The sequence below is a fragment of the Haliotis rufescens genome, unplaced genomic scaffold (assembly GCF_023055435.1).
Source record: "Haliotis rufescens isolate VD_foot unplaced genomic scaffold, xgHalRufe1.0.p SCAF_6, whole genome shotgun sequence".
In the NCBI taxonomy this organism is placed as follows: domain Eukaryota; kingdom Metazoa; phylum Mollusca; class Gastropoda; order Lepetellida; family Haliotidae; genus Haliotis; species Haliotis rufescens.
The window spans coordinates 42697920-42717511 of NW_025964334.1; the positions used below are offsets into that span (position 1 = coordinate 42697920).

At 39.3% G+C, this 19592-nt stretch overlaps 1 protein-coding gene across 4 annotated transcripts in view; it reads left to right on the top strand.

Annotated features, from left to right (window-relative positions):
* Positions 1–497: 497 nt before the first annotated feature.
* LOC124114626 (CWF19-like protein 1) overlaps positions 498–19592 on the top strand; it is a 329927-nt gene continuing 310832 nt past the window's right edge. For 3 of the 4 annotated variants that reach the window (XR_007218701.1, XM_048385573.1, XM_048385575.1), the window contains exon 1: positions 1222–1469. Coding sequence is in view for 3 of the 4 variants with exons in the window: in XM_048385573.1 (XP_048241530.1) it covers positions 1345–1469 (125 nt within the window). In the remaining variant the exon portion in view is untranslated. Of the gene's footprint in view, positions 915–1221; positions 1470–19592 lie in introns of those variants that run through there. The other variant, XM_048385574.1, reaches the window with a different exon arrangement.

Below are 19592 nucleotides of genomic sequence, written 5' to 3' on the forward strand. Positions count from 1 at the left end.
CATTAACTGAGCATGAAGTGAATGACGACAAATACACAAGTGTAGGGGTTATACGAGAAAACGTGGATGACAACAAGGGAGTAGATATCGTATTATCGACGCAATCCGAAATCCGAAAATGCTTTTCCATGCATAGATACTTTTTTTTAGTATTAAACTATAACCATCTGGGGTATTTCCAAATGACGACATCCGATGAGCTCCGCCGTTCTTTTTGTCTGTTTGTTTAGGTTGAAGAAATTAATTAACACGCGCCCTTTGTCGAAATCTTTATAGATCCCGGTTAACCAATCAGTGTTTATGCAAAAATGCGTAAAACAAATATAGCCTCCAGCCTCCAAGTTTATTTAGCTGTCCTTGCAGACGGTAGCCCAGTCTCTGGTCACGCTCAGTTGCGTTGCGTATCATCCGGGTACTCACGGGGAAAAAACAATAACAAAGGCAACAACCAGTCCGGGGAATTCCGTTAGATCAGTGCCCCTATTAAAACCAGCCATGACGTCAAATAGAATGGTGTTTGTTTTTTGGTATTCCCTTACATTTGATGGTAAGGCTAGTGTTCCATTAATAATTGTGCAACATTAGTCAAATTACACTTTCACACAATCAGGAGAGAATGTTGGAATCTAGGAAAGCGGAGCAAGAGCATCGACACCAAGCGGAGGATCCGGGAACCATTCTACCGCAACACCGTCGGGCGCCGTTTTAGCTTGGCCCCGTCTCTACATGTCACAATTTACCACAAGCTCCGCACAGCGATAGCCTGATCGCAGAGCTCTGCGCTACCGCGCTGGGAATATCATTTCAAAAGGAGAGAAATCACCCTTTGCGAAGACCATCAGTTGCTGTGCTTTCAATATGTCTGCGCCTAAAAGAAGTGACGCCGACTTGTCGAGTTCAGACACTGTCAGATGGTAAGAGGTTTGACCGCTGTCTTCTTTTAAGTTTATATTTGGATGCTTGGTAAGGCACGTTGTGGAGTTGAGACTACCTGAAGGATAATGGCATAGATCTACCAAGGCCGAAGTTAACCTTTTTTTAGAGGGTGTGTGTGTGTGTGCGCAAATATGTGTACAAGTATCACTTGTTCCCTACTTGATTCAAATAAAACTGTTTTCTTTAAATAAATGTAGGGGGTGCAACTGCCCCCCCCCCCCCCCCCCCCCCTGTCTTGCATGTATACACGATTGCCCTCTGCCCCGCCATCTTACCGGAAATAAATAACGTCGATGATGCGCGCGCCGATTTCGACAAGGACCTCACCTGTCACTGTTGTCACTATGTCGTCTCTTACTTCGCTACTGGACGTATTTAAGAGCTTTACCGACTACGTGATTGTACACCATGGCAGATTTGAGCTATATGAGGCTGGAGAAATTTCGTCTGTGGACTGTCACATCGTTGAAAGCATTCCTTTCGTTGCGGAAAAATTCGGTCGAGGGCAACTATGAGGAGGAACTTGTAGCTAGGTTCGTCTTCGTTGAAATATGTAGTTTTCACTTCCGTTGCCTTATTCTAGCATAAATGTGTGATGGAAACAAGTTGCTTATAGGAAGTTACTTATCTTATCAAATTAAGATGTTGACAACAATCGTATTCTGTTAAATATATCGTTGTAAACATGGGCACGATGACAAAATTCGTTGTGGTATTCCCAACCCTTGAATGTTTCTGTGAGATTCATTGTATATATATATATATATATATATATGTTGAATTTGATATGATACAGATTGTTTTTCTTAATTATATAAAATAACTTGTGTGCCTTTCCAGTCTCACTAAAGCACTGTCTTCTGTCTTCCACAGATGGGATATAATGATTTTGGGCCTACCTGTAGAATACAGTACTACAAACTTTTCAAACATGTGACAATACCCTATTACGTAATTTGTAGTATTTCGTAATATTTGTAGTATTTGGCAAAACAATGCCCTATGACGATTAGGGTCATTGAGTGTGCATAAGCTCCTCCCAGTGATCTATCATCTCTATGCGCAATGTCAATGAATACACTCAGCGATGTTTAGAGTTTTGAATATTTGTTTAGTAGTATAGATAATAGGGGTTCTGGCTCACTTCCACTGGAACCGGATTTATATACCTAAACTGCTACTACAGGTGGCATTTTTTATGCCAAAATGATTATGCGATTCAACGATAGTCATGAGATTAAGTGAAATTGACCACCACCTGGAGTCAATGATATAAATTTTTATATGTAATAGGGGTTCTGCCGCAACGACTGGGGCCAGATTTATATACCTACTACAGATGGCATTTTTTATGCAAAAATGACGATTAAACTAAATTGTAATGAAAATATTCTCTATTATTTTTACTAATACGTATACCATTATTTTTAACGAAGTGATATTCAACATTTTTATTAAGTTTTTCATTCATTTTACTAGGAGACCATACTATATATTCTTCTTGATAATTGGAAAGAAACAATTGATGACCGTATTTGGTTGGTTTGACATCACAAATAAAATATATACCCTGTGGTAATTCTCTCCATTTGATAATTTTGTCCTTGAGCATAAATGTTTCAATAGCTTTTTCGAGTTCTTCCTTTGTTGGTTTGTAATTCTCCATTATTATATACTTACGTAAGCATTCTTCTAAATGTGATCTAATGATAGTAAGCAATCTATTTTTAATCTCCAACCAGTTCATTGGTTTTGGCACGGAATAATTGACGCGCTTGTTGCCTCCCCTGTTCTATGAACTTTTTTTCTCGTCTTCGCTAATACCACTGGTCTTACGTGATTTTGATTGAATTTCCTGCTTCATTACGTTGTATTTGGTGAGTTCTGACAACACTAAACGAAACTCCTCCTCGGATATCTTACAATCAGCCATTGCTGTTGAAATATGATCCCTAACGCTGTTCAACTTTGCTTCGTTGAGTATCCGAATACTATCGTGTTTTAATGCTTTCTTTTGCAACTTATGAGAAATGAATTTTATCATTATTCCTGCCAGTCCTGAGACCCCAGCGGCTATTTCCATGCCGAGCTTGATAGGCGCGGCGATTATAGTTGATAATAAACCAACACCTGCTACACCGAGTCCCATGCCAGCTGCTACAAGAACTGTGTCAACTCCTTCCAGAGCATTCACGGCTCTGCGATACTTTTTATACAATCCAAGTCTCAACTCCCTCTCCTTCTCTTTTCGATGTTTTATGTCGCTTATTTGATGTAATCGAAATCCATCAACAGTATCCATCTTTTCAAATGCCTCATCGAGCGCCGGATATAGACTCATAGTGTATATTACGGTCATACAATAGTCTTTAATTGGTCTTGCTTAAATGTTTTGAGAGTATACATCAACCTTATCAAATTATTATTATACGGCAAGAATATCTTATTTTTTAGGCCAAAATGATTATGCGATTCAACGATAGTCATGAGATTAAGTGAAATTGACCACCACCTGGAGTCAATGATATAAATTTTTATATGTAATAGGGGTTCTGCCGCAACGACTGGGGCCAGATTTATATACCTACTACAGGTGGCATTTTTTATGCAAAAATGACGATTAAACTAAATTGTAATGAAAATATTCTCTATTATTTTTACTAATACGTATACCATTATTTTTAACGAAGTGATATTCAACATTTTTATTAAGTTTTTCATTCATTTTACTAGGAGACCATACTATATATTCTTCTTGATAATTGGAAAGAAACAATTGATGACCGTATTTGGTTGGTTTGACATCACAAATAAAATATATACCTTGTGGTAATTCTCTCCATTTGATAATTTTGTCCCTGAGCATAAATGTTTCAATAGCTTTTTACGGCCGGACGACTATTTAACATATGACCTGGGTCTTCTGGTAGGGGGGTGACTAACACACTTTTTCGTTTTAACGGGATATAAGCCGCGAGTACGATGCCACTATTTATTATCTTAGTTAAATTATGTGCCCTACCCGTCATCACATAAGGTGGGGTAATGACGATATTCAGTAGCCGATCGATGTTTGCTTCGACCATAGTCCATTTATTATCACCGTTGAGAATAATATTGTACAAAGTGTTTTTATCCAGTCTACTAACGTCAACATTGCTTAAATCTTCTAGATTACCCGTGAATGTAACTTCTTTCCGCTTGTATACATTATCGTGTAAGTGTAAAGCGTATAACTTACCATCGGTACAGGGTTAACCAAATCCTTCTGTGTCTCCGAGATCGGAAAGCGCAATTGTATTACATTGTCTGAGCGTTCCTGGGCCTGATGAATCAACCATTATTTATAATATGGGGTGTCACACTTAAGTATCCTATATGTACAGGTTGGTGTTTTACATCTAATATAGAAATTTTGAGGTCTGAAATAATACCCCGCTTTAATTTTTTATATTGTAATGTTGAGAAAGAATCCGTTCTACCGCTATTATATTTTTCATCTTTGACTGTAATAGATCTGAGTAGAGTTGAAGGACTTTCGAGTTGAATATTATCTGTCGTACCGATCTGATCAAGATGGATGCACAACTCTTTATAGGGAACTAAATCGGGTAATGTCCCTCCTTGTGCGGATGTCTTGAGTACTGTTATATCTCCATCTGCAAGTCCAAGTGTAATTGCTAAGGTCTCGTAAAGCTTTACATCCTTTTCTCCAGCGCTTATAATCAGTATCCCATTCGACTCATTTTGTGTGAGACTAATTCCATTAGGCTTAAAAATTTCATCATTGAGTGAGCATACGCTGTAATACGGTCTATACCCATCAGGTATAATGTGTTTTTTACTATTTATTACTATCTCATTATTTCCTCTTGCAGCATTTATATTGGTCCACCGCGGGTAATACGTTACATCGCATAGGGCGACTTCGAGTTGACCATCCGAGTTATCGATAGTATGAAGCAGTTGAATAGACTGACCATTTGTTATTCCCGGGACCGCCTCCGTGGTCTTGTGGTAGAGCGTCCGCCCGGAGAGCGGAAGGTCCAGGGTTCGATCCCGGGCCGCGTCATACAAAAAGACGTTAAAAGATTGTACTTGTTGTTACCCTGTCTGGCGCTCGGCATTAAGGGGCTAAAACAAGGACTGGTCGGCTCGGAGTCAGTATACTGTGTCTGAGTGAGGTATTCATGTTAAACTGCGGCATGGTATCTCAGTGAGCTAGCACTATAAATCGGCATCAGTCCGGACTAGTACAAGCAGCCACACACACACATACACGTGCATGCACGTCGCTATATAAGTGCAATAATCTTGGACGCGACGTTAAACCCAATTTCACCTCACCTCATGTTATTCCCGGGAGTGTAACATACATATTAAATATACAATGATACTATATCATAACTTAAATATGGAATCGAGATACATTACTAATCAAACGATTATAGTAACTGCCTCTGGTTATGATTTTATCGTTAAATTCCCTGATATCTTTGAAAAATACAGAGTCACGGCAACTAGCGATAAAATGGTGCACAATTGGTTTCACAATCCGATGCAATTTTGGCAGAATCAGTTAAACTTTGCCATATGGTGTGCCACAACGGAATGTGGCGTATCTCTTTATCCCCCAGGATTTGAACTAAATAAGTCTGTTATATCATTTCACGTATACTATCAGATTAGACGTATACTTAAAGAAATTAGTGCTCCATTACCGTAGGATCGAGCATGGAATGCATCAAATAATCCGTACAATAGGTTCGCGTATGAGCGTATTTGTCAGGAATTTAATATTTCTAAGAGTAAAGATTGGCGTATTAAAGGAGCAAACCATGGTCTAGGTGTTCCGTACAGCGAACAAAGAACTGTTAAAGAAGTCAGCGATGATTTAGTTAAAAAAACTCATCAACCATTCGATCCATTTAAGTTGTTACAGAAAAACAATCTTTTTGTAAGAATGCATAATCTTAATCATGGCTGGGAACTTTCGAGAAACGATTGGAGAGGTTCACTTATGAGTTTTAAGGGTGGTTTGGCTTATATTGTTACAAAATTTATACAAATGAACGATACCGCAAACGCTTGGAATGAATTTCTTAATGATAAAACAGAAAATAATTTTACTCACCCAGGAGTTGTAAGAGTTAATGAATCAATAAGAACTTATGTATGGGCAATTCTCGGTGCACAATCGCAAACACGAACGTCCATTATCGGTTCTGGGACGACGCTCGATGTGCAAAAACAGTTTGTCGCAAACGTGGAGGACGCCATTAATTCACCAGTTGACATACCATCGTCTATAAAGCGTTATCAAGATGTATTACAGTACGCTCAATCCAAAGTGGACTACGTTTATGCCCCGGGATTGTACATGTCTCCGAGTAATATGGAACTTAAGATCGGTCAAGTGATAGGTTATAATAATAAAATTGTTATTGCTACCGATCAACAAAAACCAGGTATAAATTCAGATATTAATGCAGAATTAATAACGCAAACAAACACTGGCGAAACGGGAATAGTCAAGCCACAGTTATCTACTATCGCTAAAACATCTACTGACACACAACCACAAGTGCCACCGCATATTGCGGCTAAAAATCAACAACATATCGATGAAAAAACAGCGCTTGTATTAGGTGGAGTCGCGGCTGGTTTACTCATGATTTGGTTAAATAGTTCTTAGCGGATACGTACAACAGCCCTGCAATTGCTACGATCAATGCCCACAAGTTTTGACTAAGCCAAGTGGTGGTCTTAGCTAATAAATTCAAGAGCCAGGAAACAATACTCCCTATTATACCGGGAAGTGCAGCCGCGGCTTTCTCAGCGAGCTTTCCCAGTGCTGAACCTAATGCTTTTAAATGCTTTTTTATCCACTCTTTTATACCATCCCTATCAGTAGGCGGTGATCTGCCACTACCACCTGTACTGCCACCGGTTAACGCGAGAGTCAAAGTCAATATAATAAATCCCAACGCGGTTAAAATACTGGCAATTGTTATTCCCTGTTCTCTGAACAATGTTTTAATTTTATTGGCCAGTGTAGTGTCATCGTTGAGAACTTGATCGATAGTTTCTCGAATTCTACTGATTTGTGAACGAAGTGCCTTTCTATTACTGGAAGCCGCTTCGAGGCGGGCCGATCTTTCCTCTTCTAAGTTACGTAATCTTTCCGCTACGCGGCGTCTACTGAACTCATCGCCCACCTATTCAAGTTTTGTTTTCTCATAAGCTATATGCTTGTCGATTTCGGATAGCTTGGCTATATTATTGATGAGTTCTCCCCGCATTGTTCGCATTGCCTTTTCAAGACCTCGTAATTCCCTAATACTGAACTCCGAATACGTGGAATTATCGTAATAGGTATCCAAGATTTCTCCGAGTGTCCGAGGCCACCTTCGAGCTTTCTTCCAAATTATCTATGTTACCGAGGTTCAGTACGCACAGTTCGAAGAACCTTAGTAGTCTTTTCGGAAAGTTTTGCTCCTCGTGAGTAGTCCACAAAACCTAATTTATCACGAACAGTGCTGATGTCGTGTTTACTGACTATCGTAGACAAAGCGAGGGGCTTACGAGTACGAGAATGCATAAGATCAATATCAGGTTCACCACGCAGTCACAATATTCCTTTACTATCCATCTCAAACTTTGAATAGTCACGAACAATAGGACTAACATCTTTAAAGGTATCGTAATAATCATTGACGATTGATTGTAAAAGTTCATCGTTAAGATTCATAAAACTGGTTTCATCAGTACCCTCTTCGATTGTACTAGTATCAGTTATGTTATCTAGATTATTATCATCCATTTTTAAATGAAACATATGGTTATATAATTTCAATATAACAATGTCTTCGCAATACGGACGCAAGTTAAACCCACAACGTAGACTTCGAGATCCATTAGGGGCCAAAGCAATTCGTCAGTCTGTAACTATAACTAATAACCCGAGTACCATCGATCAGAATCAAACGCTTCTGGTTCGCTTTCCTAATCTCGGTGCACACGATATGTTAGTTCCGGGAACTGTCCAACTAGCATGTACGATTATTTTGACTTCTGCCGACGTTAACAGGGAGCCCGTTCAGAACATAGGTCGTGCTATCATTAAGAAAATCACGATTAAAATTAGCGGTAGTGAGGTTTTGAGTATCGACGATAGCGATGTATACTATTGTTACATGGATCTGTGGAGAACGGATAAAGAGCAGGAAAACTTACAGTACCAAGGTATTTGTAATCGGAACACCTTGAGACTGCACGTAGGTGCTTTTAGTGGTGATGGTACTGTCGTAAAAGATCAGGCAGTTGCCGACGCATTAGGTAATCGATTTTATATTCCCCTAGACTTTGAATTATTAGATTCCCACATGCCCTTTTATCAAGCATCCCTAGGCGATAGGTTAGAATACGAACTCACTTTTAATGACTACGGCAGAGTAATCAGAGCTGCTGAAGATGCTAGCTATTCCATTGACAATATCTCGCTGGAGTATGATATGATAACAGATCCCGAATTAGCCAGACAAATTCGTAACCAGTATACATGAAGTTTAGCCATTTTGTACGATCGCGTGCTGCGACATCGAAAGATCACGAGGAACAAAAAAGATACGACTTGGAATATCAATCTAAACGTCCCCACTAGATCGTTGAAGGGTATTTTAATGTTGTTCGAGGACCCCTCCGATGCATTTAAAAGAAATACCGAGAAGTTCTACAATCCCAAGATTATATAGCCAAGGAATGCTAGCGTATCAACAGTGGGATGAGATTAAAAAACTTCCTTCTATAAAACGAAGCCCAGAAGTTAACGCGGTCGTGAAAGATCTGTCTCTCGGGGGTGTATCGATGGGTGAATACCTCACCACGAAGTACGCGCTATGGCTCGACATGTGAACAACGGACGATGACCAACTACACGGTAGTGGTAGGAGAATAGAAAATGTCAGCGAGGGTGTCACTACACGGATAACGAAGCTCCAGGAATCAGCTGGTAAATTAAACATATATTTGTACGTGATTATGGATGGGCATCTTAATATACAGAATGGACGATTCGTGCAAGCAATCTATTAATAATCTTTTACCTGAAGAACCGCACTGCGCTATCACATGCGGGCAAACGGGTTGTTGAAAAACAGCTTTTATTCTAGATATTTTACAAAGTCATTATCGGGACGTTTTCGATCATATTATTATTCTGTGCCCGACTATAAGCGTTAATAAAACATACCTATCGAGAGATTGGGTAATGAATGACGACATGGTACACAGAGTCGATCCGGGCGATCGTTTACAAGACTGTTTACGAGTATGTCACGAAAAATACAAAGGAGAATCAACCCTTTTCGTAATAGACGACTGCAGCGCGAGTAAAGAACTCACAAAAAAGAAAGATATGCTTTTGTATTTAGCATTCTCCGGTTGGCATACTCAGCATAGCGTTTGGGTACTTACTCAAAAATACAATTCTGTCCTGAAAGATCTCAGAGAGCAGACCAAATGGGTAGCCCTGTTTCATTGCAAAGATCAAGATTCATTCGAGCATTGTCTACGCGAAAATGACGTTATTTATACCAAGCTCAGAAAACTGTTAGCGGCTACGAAGCACTGTAAACTCGTATTAAAAATCGATCAACCAGCTGCTTATGCAATTGCTTAGCAAAATGTGGCAAAATTATAGCAAAATGTGGCAAAATTTTAGCAAATATAGCAAAATTATAGCAAAAATACGATAAATTGAACATTAGCGGTTAATATGACATATGTGGTTTGAAATCCTCATTCTTTCGCAACAGTTCATTATTACGGGATGTATTGGATATGCCATATTATATTATGTTAGACTTAAATATCTCCTTAGGTATTACATTGTGGAATGCGACGAACTCATCGAACAAATGCTCAAAGAATCTGATGCAGAAGAACCTATGACTGATTAATCTTTAGATAAACATAGAGAAAGACTCCCGGCTTTGGTAGCCGGTGGAAAATGTTGCCAATATTTTTGGGAAAATTATACCATCGAAAAAATTGATAACATGACCGACGAAGAAATTAAAAAACTGTACGCTCGTTACGAGTCTAGACTGGGAGCTACCATGACTAAAACCATAGTGTCGGCTATATTACAACTATACACAGTCGTAGCTAGTACGTTTCTCCCTATCCCGGCAGAACATCGCATGTATTTATGCGAATCTCTCGAGAAAGACCCATTCATCGAACACGCTATAAGCTCAGTGAGCTGTGAGTTTTATCATAGATACGGAATGTTCTTAGCTCCACTCACCACAGCTTTAATAACGGCTAGGTATTGTCAATTTAAACATAAGTGCCCACTTAATAATAATGGAGACTCAACAGGTGACACAGATTGTGAACAAGGAAATAATAACCCCGACTGCACAACAGATAGTGAATGAGGAACCACAGATTGTGAATGCACCACAACCACAAACACAAAAACAACCCAGAGTTACTAGGAAAAACACCAAAAAAATCTCTGCAAGAAGAATGGGAGGACTCGCTCGCAAAGCGAAACTAAACAATAATTCAAATATTGATCCGATTAAAACATGGACGCGTTGGAGTTGCTGCTATAGCAGCTGTATGGTTGTTTTATAAGACCGGAGAAGAGAAAACGTCACCCCCGATGCCACAACAACAAGTTCAAATAGAGGTTAGCCCCCATATAATGCTATAAGAAGCATGACTACTCCAGTTACAGACGGTAAAATGTTGGTAAACGCAACGTATCATTCAGCGGTGGTCACCCGCTTGGCCATTGGCTATGCCCATATGGCTAAAATGATTACTAAAACCACACCTCCCAAGCTAGATTTTAATGGTTATGATATCAGTATGACCGTTCTTCATATAGGATTGGCTATGGCTACAAAGGATATGCTCATCAAACAAGGGCTTATCCCGGAAGACATAATGAAGTAATTAAAAATTTGAATATTTTATATTCATATAAAATGGCATCAATTGCGATGATGGTCGGAAGAGCTATTGTTAATGCTCTAGCTTTTTCGGGGAGTAATTTTTTATTTTCTAGAGAGATTAGATTTTATTCATGAAGAACTGCGTAAGGAAGGACATTCAATTCAAACGTTTAAGGATGTCAAATCTGCCATGCACGAATACTTTCTCGTTTATGGAAAGAAACTTGACCCAATGCCGCGACCAACAATGAGTCAGTTTTATACACCGTCAGAGGCTCAAAAGAACCACGAGGTCATATTCGTGATAATTGGGTTATCAGTTGTTGCAACTTTCAGCTATACAATAACTACGCATAAACCATGACCTAGAGTGACAGCTAATCAATAAAAAGCGTTGACTGGCTGAGGCTACACAATAACTACGCACCTAGTCAGAGTGACAGCTAATCAATAAATAACCAGTGGAGATGTGGAGATTTACCTTTTAGACAAATGATACGATATGTGTATAACAATGAATCTATGTAAATATACACTCATGGGGAAATCTATTCAATGTCAGAAGACATCCGTTGGTATTTACTGTGGCGCCCACGCTTATAACATAAGAAAGGGGTTTAAAAATTACGTTGTATGTTGGTTTTGGAGTCAAATGTAGTTACAGTTTATGTAAGAGTCACAGTGCTGATAAGGTCAGGAAGCATATTATTTACGCTAGGAAGAAAGATTACATCAATGAGAGGAATAGGTTGGGGAGAATACGTTTTTATATATGAAAAATAACCATTAAAACAAATAAATCATTTTGTATATACCATGGTCACAATGGTTTTTGTCAGAGAGTTGAAGGTTATGGCAAAACAACGTGGTCTACATGGATATTCTCGAATGAGAAAAGCTGAATTGATCGATTTACTCGGTTTGGAATACAACAAACCCCAGACTGTCAGAGAACTCAAAGCTCAAGCAAAAAACAGTGGGCTGAGAGGTTATTCTCGAATGAGAAGAGCTGAATTGATCGCTTTACTAGATAATGATAAAAAAATCAGTTGACGATGTTGATAAAAAACAACAAGAATTAATATTTGTACCCACATCCGCCGGCATTGGTAAATATCATTGGTAATATATGGATATTAATTCCAACATGGATGTTAATGATGTTAAGCCCATCATATCCAGCAAAATTAACGAGGAGTTAGATGATTTACATAGTATAAAATACCAGCTGACGATTAAAATGTTATTGAGTAAAAGTAGCGCAGATGATAGCACCGAATATACCGAACCATATTTCCGGAGCAATCAAGAAGTTATAACCGAATCTGATACTATAAACGCATCATTAGATACATCAATTCAGAGGATACAGGAAACTTTAGAACGCTGGACTAATAGAGGTTCGGGTTGGGGTGTGGATAAAATCGATAGTTTATACTTAGATATAGCAAATTATATGCCCTTCAAAGGTGGATCTTATATATAGATTTACCCCCGTATTATAAGAAGAAAAAAGCCATAATTAACGTAAAAAATAAATCTGATGACTGTTTAAGAATGATGATAACATCTGCATTGTTCCCCGTAGACAAAAATCCGGATAGACCTTCGAGCTATCCCCAAAACGATGGACTCAACTTCGATGGTATAGACGAACCTACACCAATATCACAAATTGATAAGGTGGAAAAGCAAAATAATTTAGCTATAAATGTTTTCGGACATTCTAAAGGAATTGTTGTACACAGGATAAGCTCCGCTCCAGAACATATTCCCAGAATCAATTCATTTCTGATCGAAAAAGATGGAAAATATCATTATACGTGGATAAAGAGTTTAAACAGGCTATTATACGATCAAACTAAATATAAGGGAAAGAAATATTTCTGTGAAAGATGCCTACATGGGTACAGCAGACAAGATCTAGTAGAAGCGCATAAAGAAGACTGTAGAGGTGTTGGACAGACCGCTATCAGGATTGATATGCCTAAAGAGGGAAAAAATATATTAAAATTTGAACATTATTGTAATCAAATGCCAGTACCATACGTAATTTACGCCGACTTCGAAGCGCTTATCAAACCTATAGAAAATACTGAACGCAATAATCAAGGTAGTAGTTTTACGTACAAAACTCAAGAACATATTCCTTGTGGGTTTGGATATATAGTTGTAAGGTATGATGGGAAAACAAACACGCCCGTGATTTACAGAGGTCCCGATGCAGCGGGAAAGTTCCTAGAATATCTACAAAATGAAGAGAGAATAATCAGGGAAATTTTATCGCGTAAGAAACCCATGTGTATGACGAGGGATAATTGGAGGGCCTATAAGAAGTCAACGAGTTGTCATGTTTGTAATAAACCCCTGAATGGGGATTCCGTAAGAGATCATTGCCACGTAACGGGTAATTATTGGGGAGCCGCGCATAACGAGTGTAACTTGAAACTAAAAATGAATTCTCAAACAATACCCATCCCCGTTTTGTTTCATAACCTTAGGGGATACGATTCACATCTCATCATGCTAGCTATCTCAAAGACCGACTGCGGTTTAACGTGCATTCCTAATAATATGGAAAAATACATATCGTTCTCGTTGACTAAAACTATACATTATACGGACAAGGATGGGAAAGCTAGAATAAAGCAAAGTAATGGGCTTAGATTCATAGACTCCGTACAGTTTCTGTTATCTTCCCTGGACAATTAAGCTGATGCGAACAATCCCGATGACTTTGCGATAACAAATCAATATACCGATAAGATAACTCGTCATTTGTTGCTGAGAAAAGGTGTATATCCTTACGAATATATGGATGATTGGTCTAGATTCGACGAAACTACATTACCACCCCTTGAATCATTCTATAGTAACTTAACAGAATCTAAAATAACAGATGCCAATTATGAACACGCTCTGACGGTGTGGGATAAATTAGGTTGTAAGAATTTAGGCGATTATCACGATCTGTACTTAAAAAACGATGTACTGTAACTCGCCGATATATTCGAGATATTTAGAAAGACATGTTTAAAACAATACGGCTTGGACCCAGCATGGTACTATTCCAGTCCCGGACTATCGTGGGATGCATTGTTAAAGAAGACCGGTGTAAAAATAAAACTACTCACAGATTACGATATGCACTTGTTTATTGAGAAAGGATTAAGAGCGGGTATATCGATGGTAGCGAAAAGGTATTCTAAGGCTAATAATAAATTAGTTGAAGGATACGATCCGAGTAAACCCGACACGCATATATTATATCTCGACGCCAACAATTTGTATGGATGGGCTATGAGTCAACCTTTACCCACGGATGGTTTTGAGTGGGTTGATGATATAGATATCCATAATATCAGTGCGAATAAAGGGTACATACTAGAAGTTGACTTGGAATATCCAAGTTCGTTACATAAAGACCATAACAGTTATCTGCTAGCTCCCGAAAGATTAATGGTTAATAAAGATTGGATGTCGGAATATCAACACTCCTTGATGGGTTATACAAGGTTAGCTAACGTAGAAAAACTCGTACCAAATTTGATGGATAAGACAAAATATATAGTTCACTACAGAAATCTCCAGTTATATCTATCGTTAGGTATGAAACTTAAGAAAATACACAGAGTTCTAAAGTTTGATCAAAGCCCTTGGATGGAGCCCTATATAAGGTTGAACACCGTTTAAGAAAGATAGCTACCAGCGATTTCGAAAAGAATCTATATAAGCTCATGAATAACTCAGTATTTGGTAAAACTATGGAGAATCTAAGGAAGTGTGTTGATGTTAAATTAGTCAGATCTAATGAGGAAGAAAGACTCAGGAAACTTATAGCCAGTCGGGCTTTTAACAGAAGCAAGATATTCGGTAACGACTTAGCCGCGTTGCATATGCAGAAGAGTAATATAAAATTCAACAGACCGGTGTACGTCGGTATGAGTATTCTCGACTTGTCAAAACACTTAATGTATGACTTTTATTACAAGGAACTTAAGAAGCAATACGGCGATAGATGCGAGGTGTTATATACCGACACAGATTCTTTGTTGATGGAAATACAAACCGAGGATGTATATAAAGATATGGCAGAAAAAATAGATATGTACGACACGAGCGATTACCCTAAAGATAATCCACTGCACAGCCCAGTAAATAAAAAGGTGTTAGGTAAGATGAAGGATGAATGTGTTTGGACTCCTATAGCGGAGTATGTCGGATTAAGACCTAAGATGTATTCTATAAGGAAGTCCGATAATGGAGAGATAAGAAAAGCGAAAAAGGGTGTTAAAAAGTATGTGGTAAAAAAGCATATCAAACACGAACAGTATAAAGAAGCATTATTCAACCGTAGAACGTTCAAACACGAGATGAACTCTTTAAGAAGATACAATCATAGGATATATGGATTAAGAATGAACAAGACATCATTATCCCCCTTAGATACAAAGAGATGGATTGATAAGGATGGTGTAACTACCTATGCTTATGGTTATTTAGGGCGGTAATACTGTATCGTTGGGAACCATGAGCAACTCTTCTCGTACAAATGCCCTGCCCGGTCCATCTTTAAGATAATAAAGAATAGGCTCTCCTTCTTTCATAACCAATCGACTAATGTTATATGTCTTAAAGAGACCATATGGGATCGGTTGCGCGACGTAGGCCTCCTTCGAGTTCACCGGGCTGGTATAAATATCTTACCCTTACTCTATCCGGAAGTTTTTGTTCTTTGCCTCTCCTCGGTGCTGAAGATTCAGAAGTCACGGATTTCATTTTAATCGCATCGGATGGTTTCTTCCCTATTAATCTCGTTACTTCATTATTCAGCGCTGATACAACGGCTGATAAACGTGTCACCCATTCGGTTGATCTCAATCGCTCGGATTTCATTTCGATCCCATACTGATAGCCAAACAAATGTTCAGCTAATGTCCTGTTAAATCTTTCAACGATAGCTTGACTACGGTGTGCCTCTCTTTCATCACGCCTGATTTTGTCATCGTGCTTTGTTAACAGTTTAGTTATTGATCCCATAAACTCGCGACCGGGATCTACTTGAAATAGCTTAGGCCATTTTATTGGTCCGCGTTTATATATGCAGCTCAGTGCATTAGCTACTTCCGTTGAATCTTTCGAGGTTAATGGCTCAGCCTCTTTGTATCGACTAGCCACATCCACTACGGTTAAAGCGTATTTATACGTTTTGCGTTTTACCTTATCGTGGGGAAGAAACAAGAGGTCAGCCTGATGAACTTCATTCGTTGTAAATATATCAAACTTCTTCCTCGGTATATAACGCGGTGCTGGTAAGTATATTTGCCACATCGCTTGTTTCTTTAACCAATCCTGTGCCACATCTTTAGATACCTTAGCCGCGGTGGCTAATGTTTTTATTGCTCCTACACCTTTCCAATATCCCCGTGGGCTATAGTAAATTTTATTCAATATTAATTAATATTGATATTTCTTTTGATACGACTTTCGTTGAATCGCATAATCGTTTTTGCATAAAAAATGCCACCTGTGGTAGGCATATAAATCCGGCTCCAGTCGTTGCGGCAGAACCCCATATTACATATAAAGATTTATATCATTGACTCCAGGTGGTGGCCAATTTCACTTAATCTCATGACTCGTTGAATCGCATAATCATTTTGACATAAAAAATATCCCCTGTAGTATAGGTATATAAATCCGGTTCCAGTGGAAGTGAGCCAGAACCCCTATTACCTATACTACTTGTTTATTAAATATAGCCTGAGGCGACTCATTTTATAGCCAGCGATAACTTACGAAAGCACTTTTATTTTAGATATATTTTTTATTTCGTTTTTCTCTTAATTCAAGTGGCTAAACTGATGATAAATGGGAACTAATATACATGTATCATTTTTTCAATTAATTATTATTTTAATATTATGCACTGGAAAGCAGTTCATTGGGTATATTATATCGGTGCTGAACACATCCAAATGTCTCCAGTGTTATGGTACGTTACCCGAACTCTATCCTTAGCCCTTGGATCCCTTTACGATCAATCACCCTTCTGATCAGTAGGGTTAAGTACCCACTTAGTGGCTTTTATTGACTCTATAGCTGCTCCTAATATGCTTCACACAAAAATGTCAGGAAAAAGGAATGAAATGATTTAGTATTGAATATTATGGCTACTGGAAACTGTCCTGGTACATTCACACAAACCACTTTCACATGCCACATTTATTCAGAAGGCTACTGATTCAAAAGCAAACTCACCCTTGTGTCGTCACTAGCCATGCTTATGCTTCCCTCGTTCCTTACATGTATCCATATTCTCCTTACAGTGTTCCCTATTACCCTTTACTGTCACAATAATCACCCGACGAATGATTAAATTCCATGTCATTCATGTGTAACAGCGAGTTCAACGTCTGACGTCAAGAGCCGTTTTCAGCCATATCGTCTCATTCCTCACCACTCGGTATCTTGTAGATTACGGAATGGGACGAGTGTGCCAAATGACATTGTGATCACTCGTAGGTGTCCTTAGACTAAAGTCACAACACACAATGCCTACTGGTAACTTACATAAGTGTCCCTCACCTATTTGTTCCCATCATAATTGTCCCCCGCCTCGGGAAAGCGCGAAGCGGGGGATATAGTATTCACGTCCGTACGTCCCACCTGTTTGTTGCCGCGATATCTCAAGAACTAAACACTGGATTGTCTTCATATTTGGAACTATGGTGTATATACAGACTCCGCAGACACCAGTCGGTTTTGGTGACCTTGACCCCATTTTCAAGGTCACAGCAGGCAAATCTGCTTTTGGAGTTGGAAAACGGTGTTGCCGGGATATCTCAAGAACTAATCGCTGGATTGTCTTCATATTTTGAACTATGGTGTATATACAGACTCCGCAGACACCAGTCCTTTTTGGTGACCTTGACCTTATTTTCAAGGTCACAGCAGGCAAATCTGCTTTTGGAGTTGGAAAACAGTGTTGCCGCGATATCTCAAGAACTAAACACTGGATTGTCTTCATATTTGGAACTATGGTGTATATACAGACTCCGCAGACAGCAGTCGGTTTTGGTGACCTTGACCCCATTTTCAAGGTCACAGCAGGCAAATCTGCTTTTGGAGTTGGAAAACGGTGTTGCCGGGATATCTCAAGAACTAATCGCTGGATTGTCTTCATATTTTGAATTATGGTGTATATACAGACCCCGCAGACACCAGTCGTTTTGGTGACCTTGACCCCATTTTCAAGGTCACAGCAGGCAAATCTGCTTTTGGAGTTGGAAAATGATGTTGCCGCGACATCTCAAGAACTAATCGCTGGATTGTCTTCATATTTGGTACTATGCTGTATATACAGGCGGGGGACATTTTGTCACTTTGTGACAGATACTTGTTTTATACAATTTTGGCTAAGTTAGTTTAATATATACTGTTACTTTGTTTTTACTTATCCTGCATTACACCTATATGCATACACTGCTTATAAGGTTTTAAAAAAAAAGACAGCACACAGTGATGGTCTTGGGTGAAGTAATAAAGTTGTCCCAAGATGCTCATCCACGTTGATTGGCATGCACACAGATTTGCTCTCCAAACTCTAAATGTAATTGTTTGTGTATCTCTCTCAGTGGCGCGTTTTGCAATCTGTAGACAGGTTACTCCCAAACATATTTTGCAGCAATCCCATCGAGTGGCGAGGAAGATGTCACAATTGCTAGAGGTTAGCGACGGACATGCTTCTGTCATTCCTACGCAGCTGCTATTTTTGGTGGCTAATATGGCTCCCGTCATTGCGACTGCAGACGTGCATCCTCCGCTGAAAGCAACAATACCAGAGGCTATTGTGAGTATCATAACTGCTCTTAAGAGACCTGCAGCATGCACAACGCCTGCCTACCACCTAAGCGCCTCTACAATGACATGATACCCAAGGCTTACAGCGTACCCTGTTATGCAGACAAAGTATGGTCACCTTAGTGCTGTTCCAACGGCTCATCCAGCGTAGTCGATGAACGCTCAGGCATCAGCACCGTTCCAAAGCACAAGTTCCTAATGTTTACCAAACTCCTTAAGTGTGTCTGGTACAGCACATACATTGCTGGGCAGTGCGTGCAGGGACATCGGCGCATTACTCCTTATCTCCAGACGGGTCATCAAAGCCTTCTGAAAGAGGAGGCACTACTCACCGGAGCAGAAGCCGATCGCGATTAGAGGGAGTGTGTCACAATTATTCTTGAAATTATTTAAATTGCGACTATCCGAGTGTAACCCTTTCTGATAAGATCATTTCCAAACTATGGTGAATTTCCAACAGCGTCAGGTTGACCACATGAGAAATCATTTTAAAGTCGGTCTGGTGTAGTTTACAATCAAACACATACTTGGTTGTTTAGCGCTTTCCAACTTGGACTTTGAGTTAAAGTGCAGGCTGCTATGTCAACCTTGGTCATGTTGGTCATCTACTTCCCAGTTCAATGAACAGATCGCAGGCACCAACGCCAAAGTTCCCAATGACGCTTGGGATGACACCACACTCGAGGCTCTAGAGCATGTCTCTTATAGTCTATCCCAGCGGGCTGGCAGGTCAGGCATTTATAAGCCTAGACACGCATCTGTCAAGGAAAACCAGGATTCCCCTCATGGGAAAGTGTGTGGCAGAGGCAAACCTCAAAGTTCTTA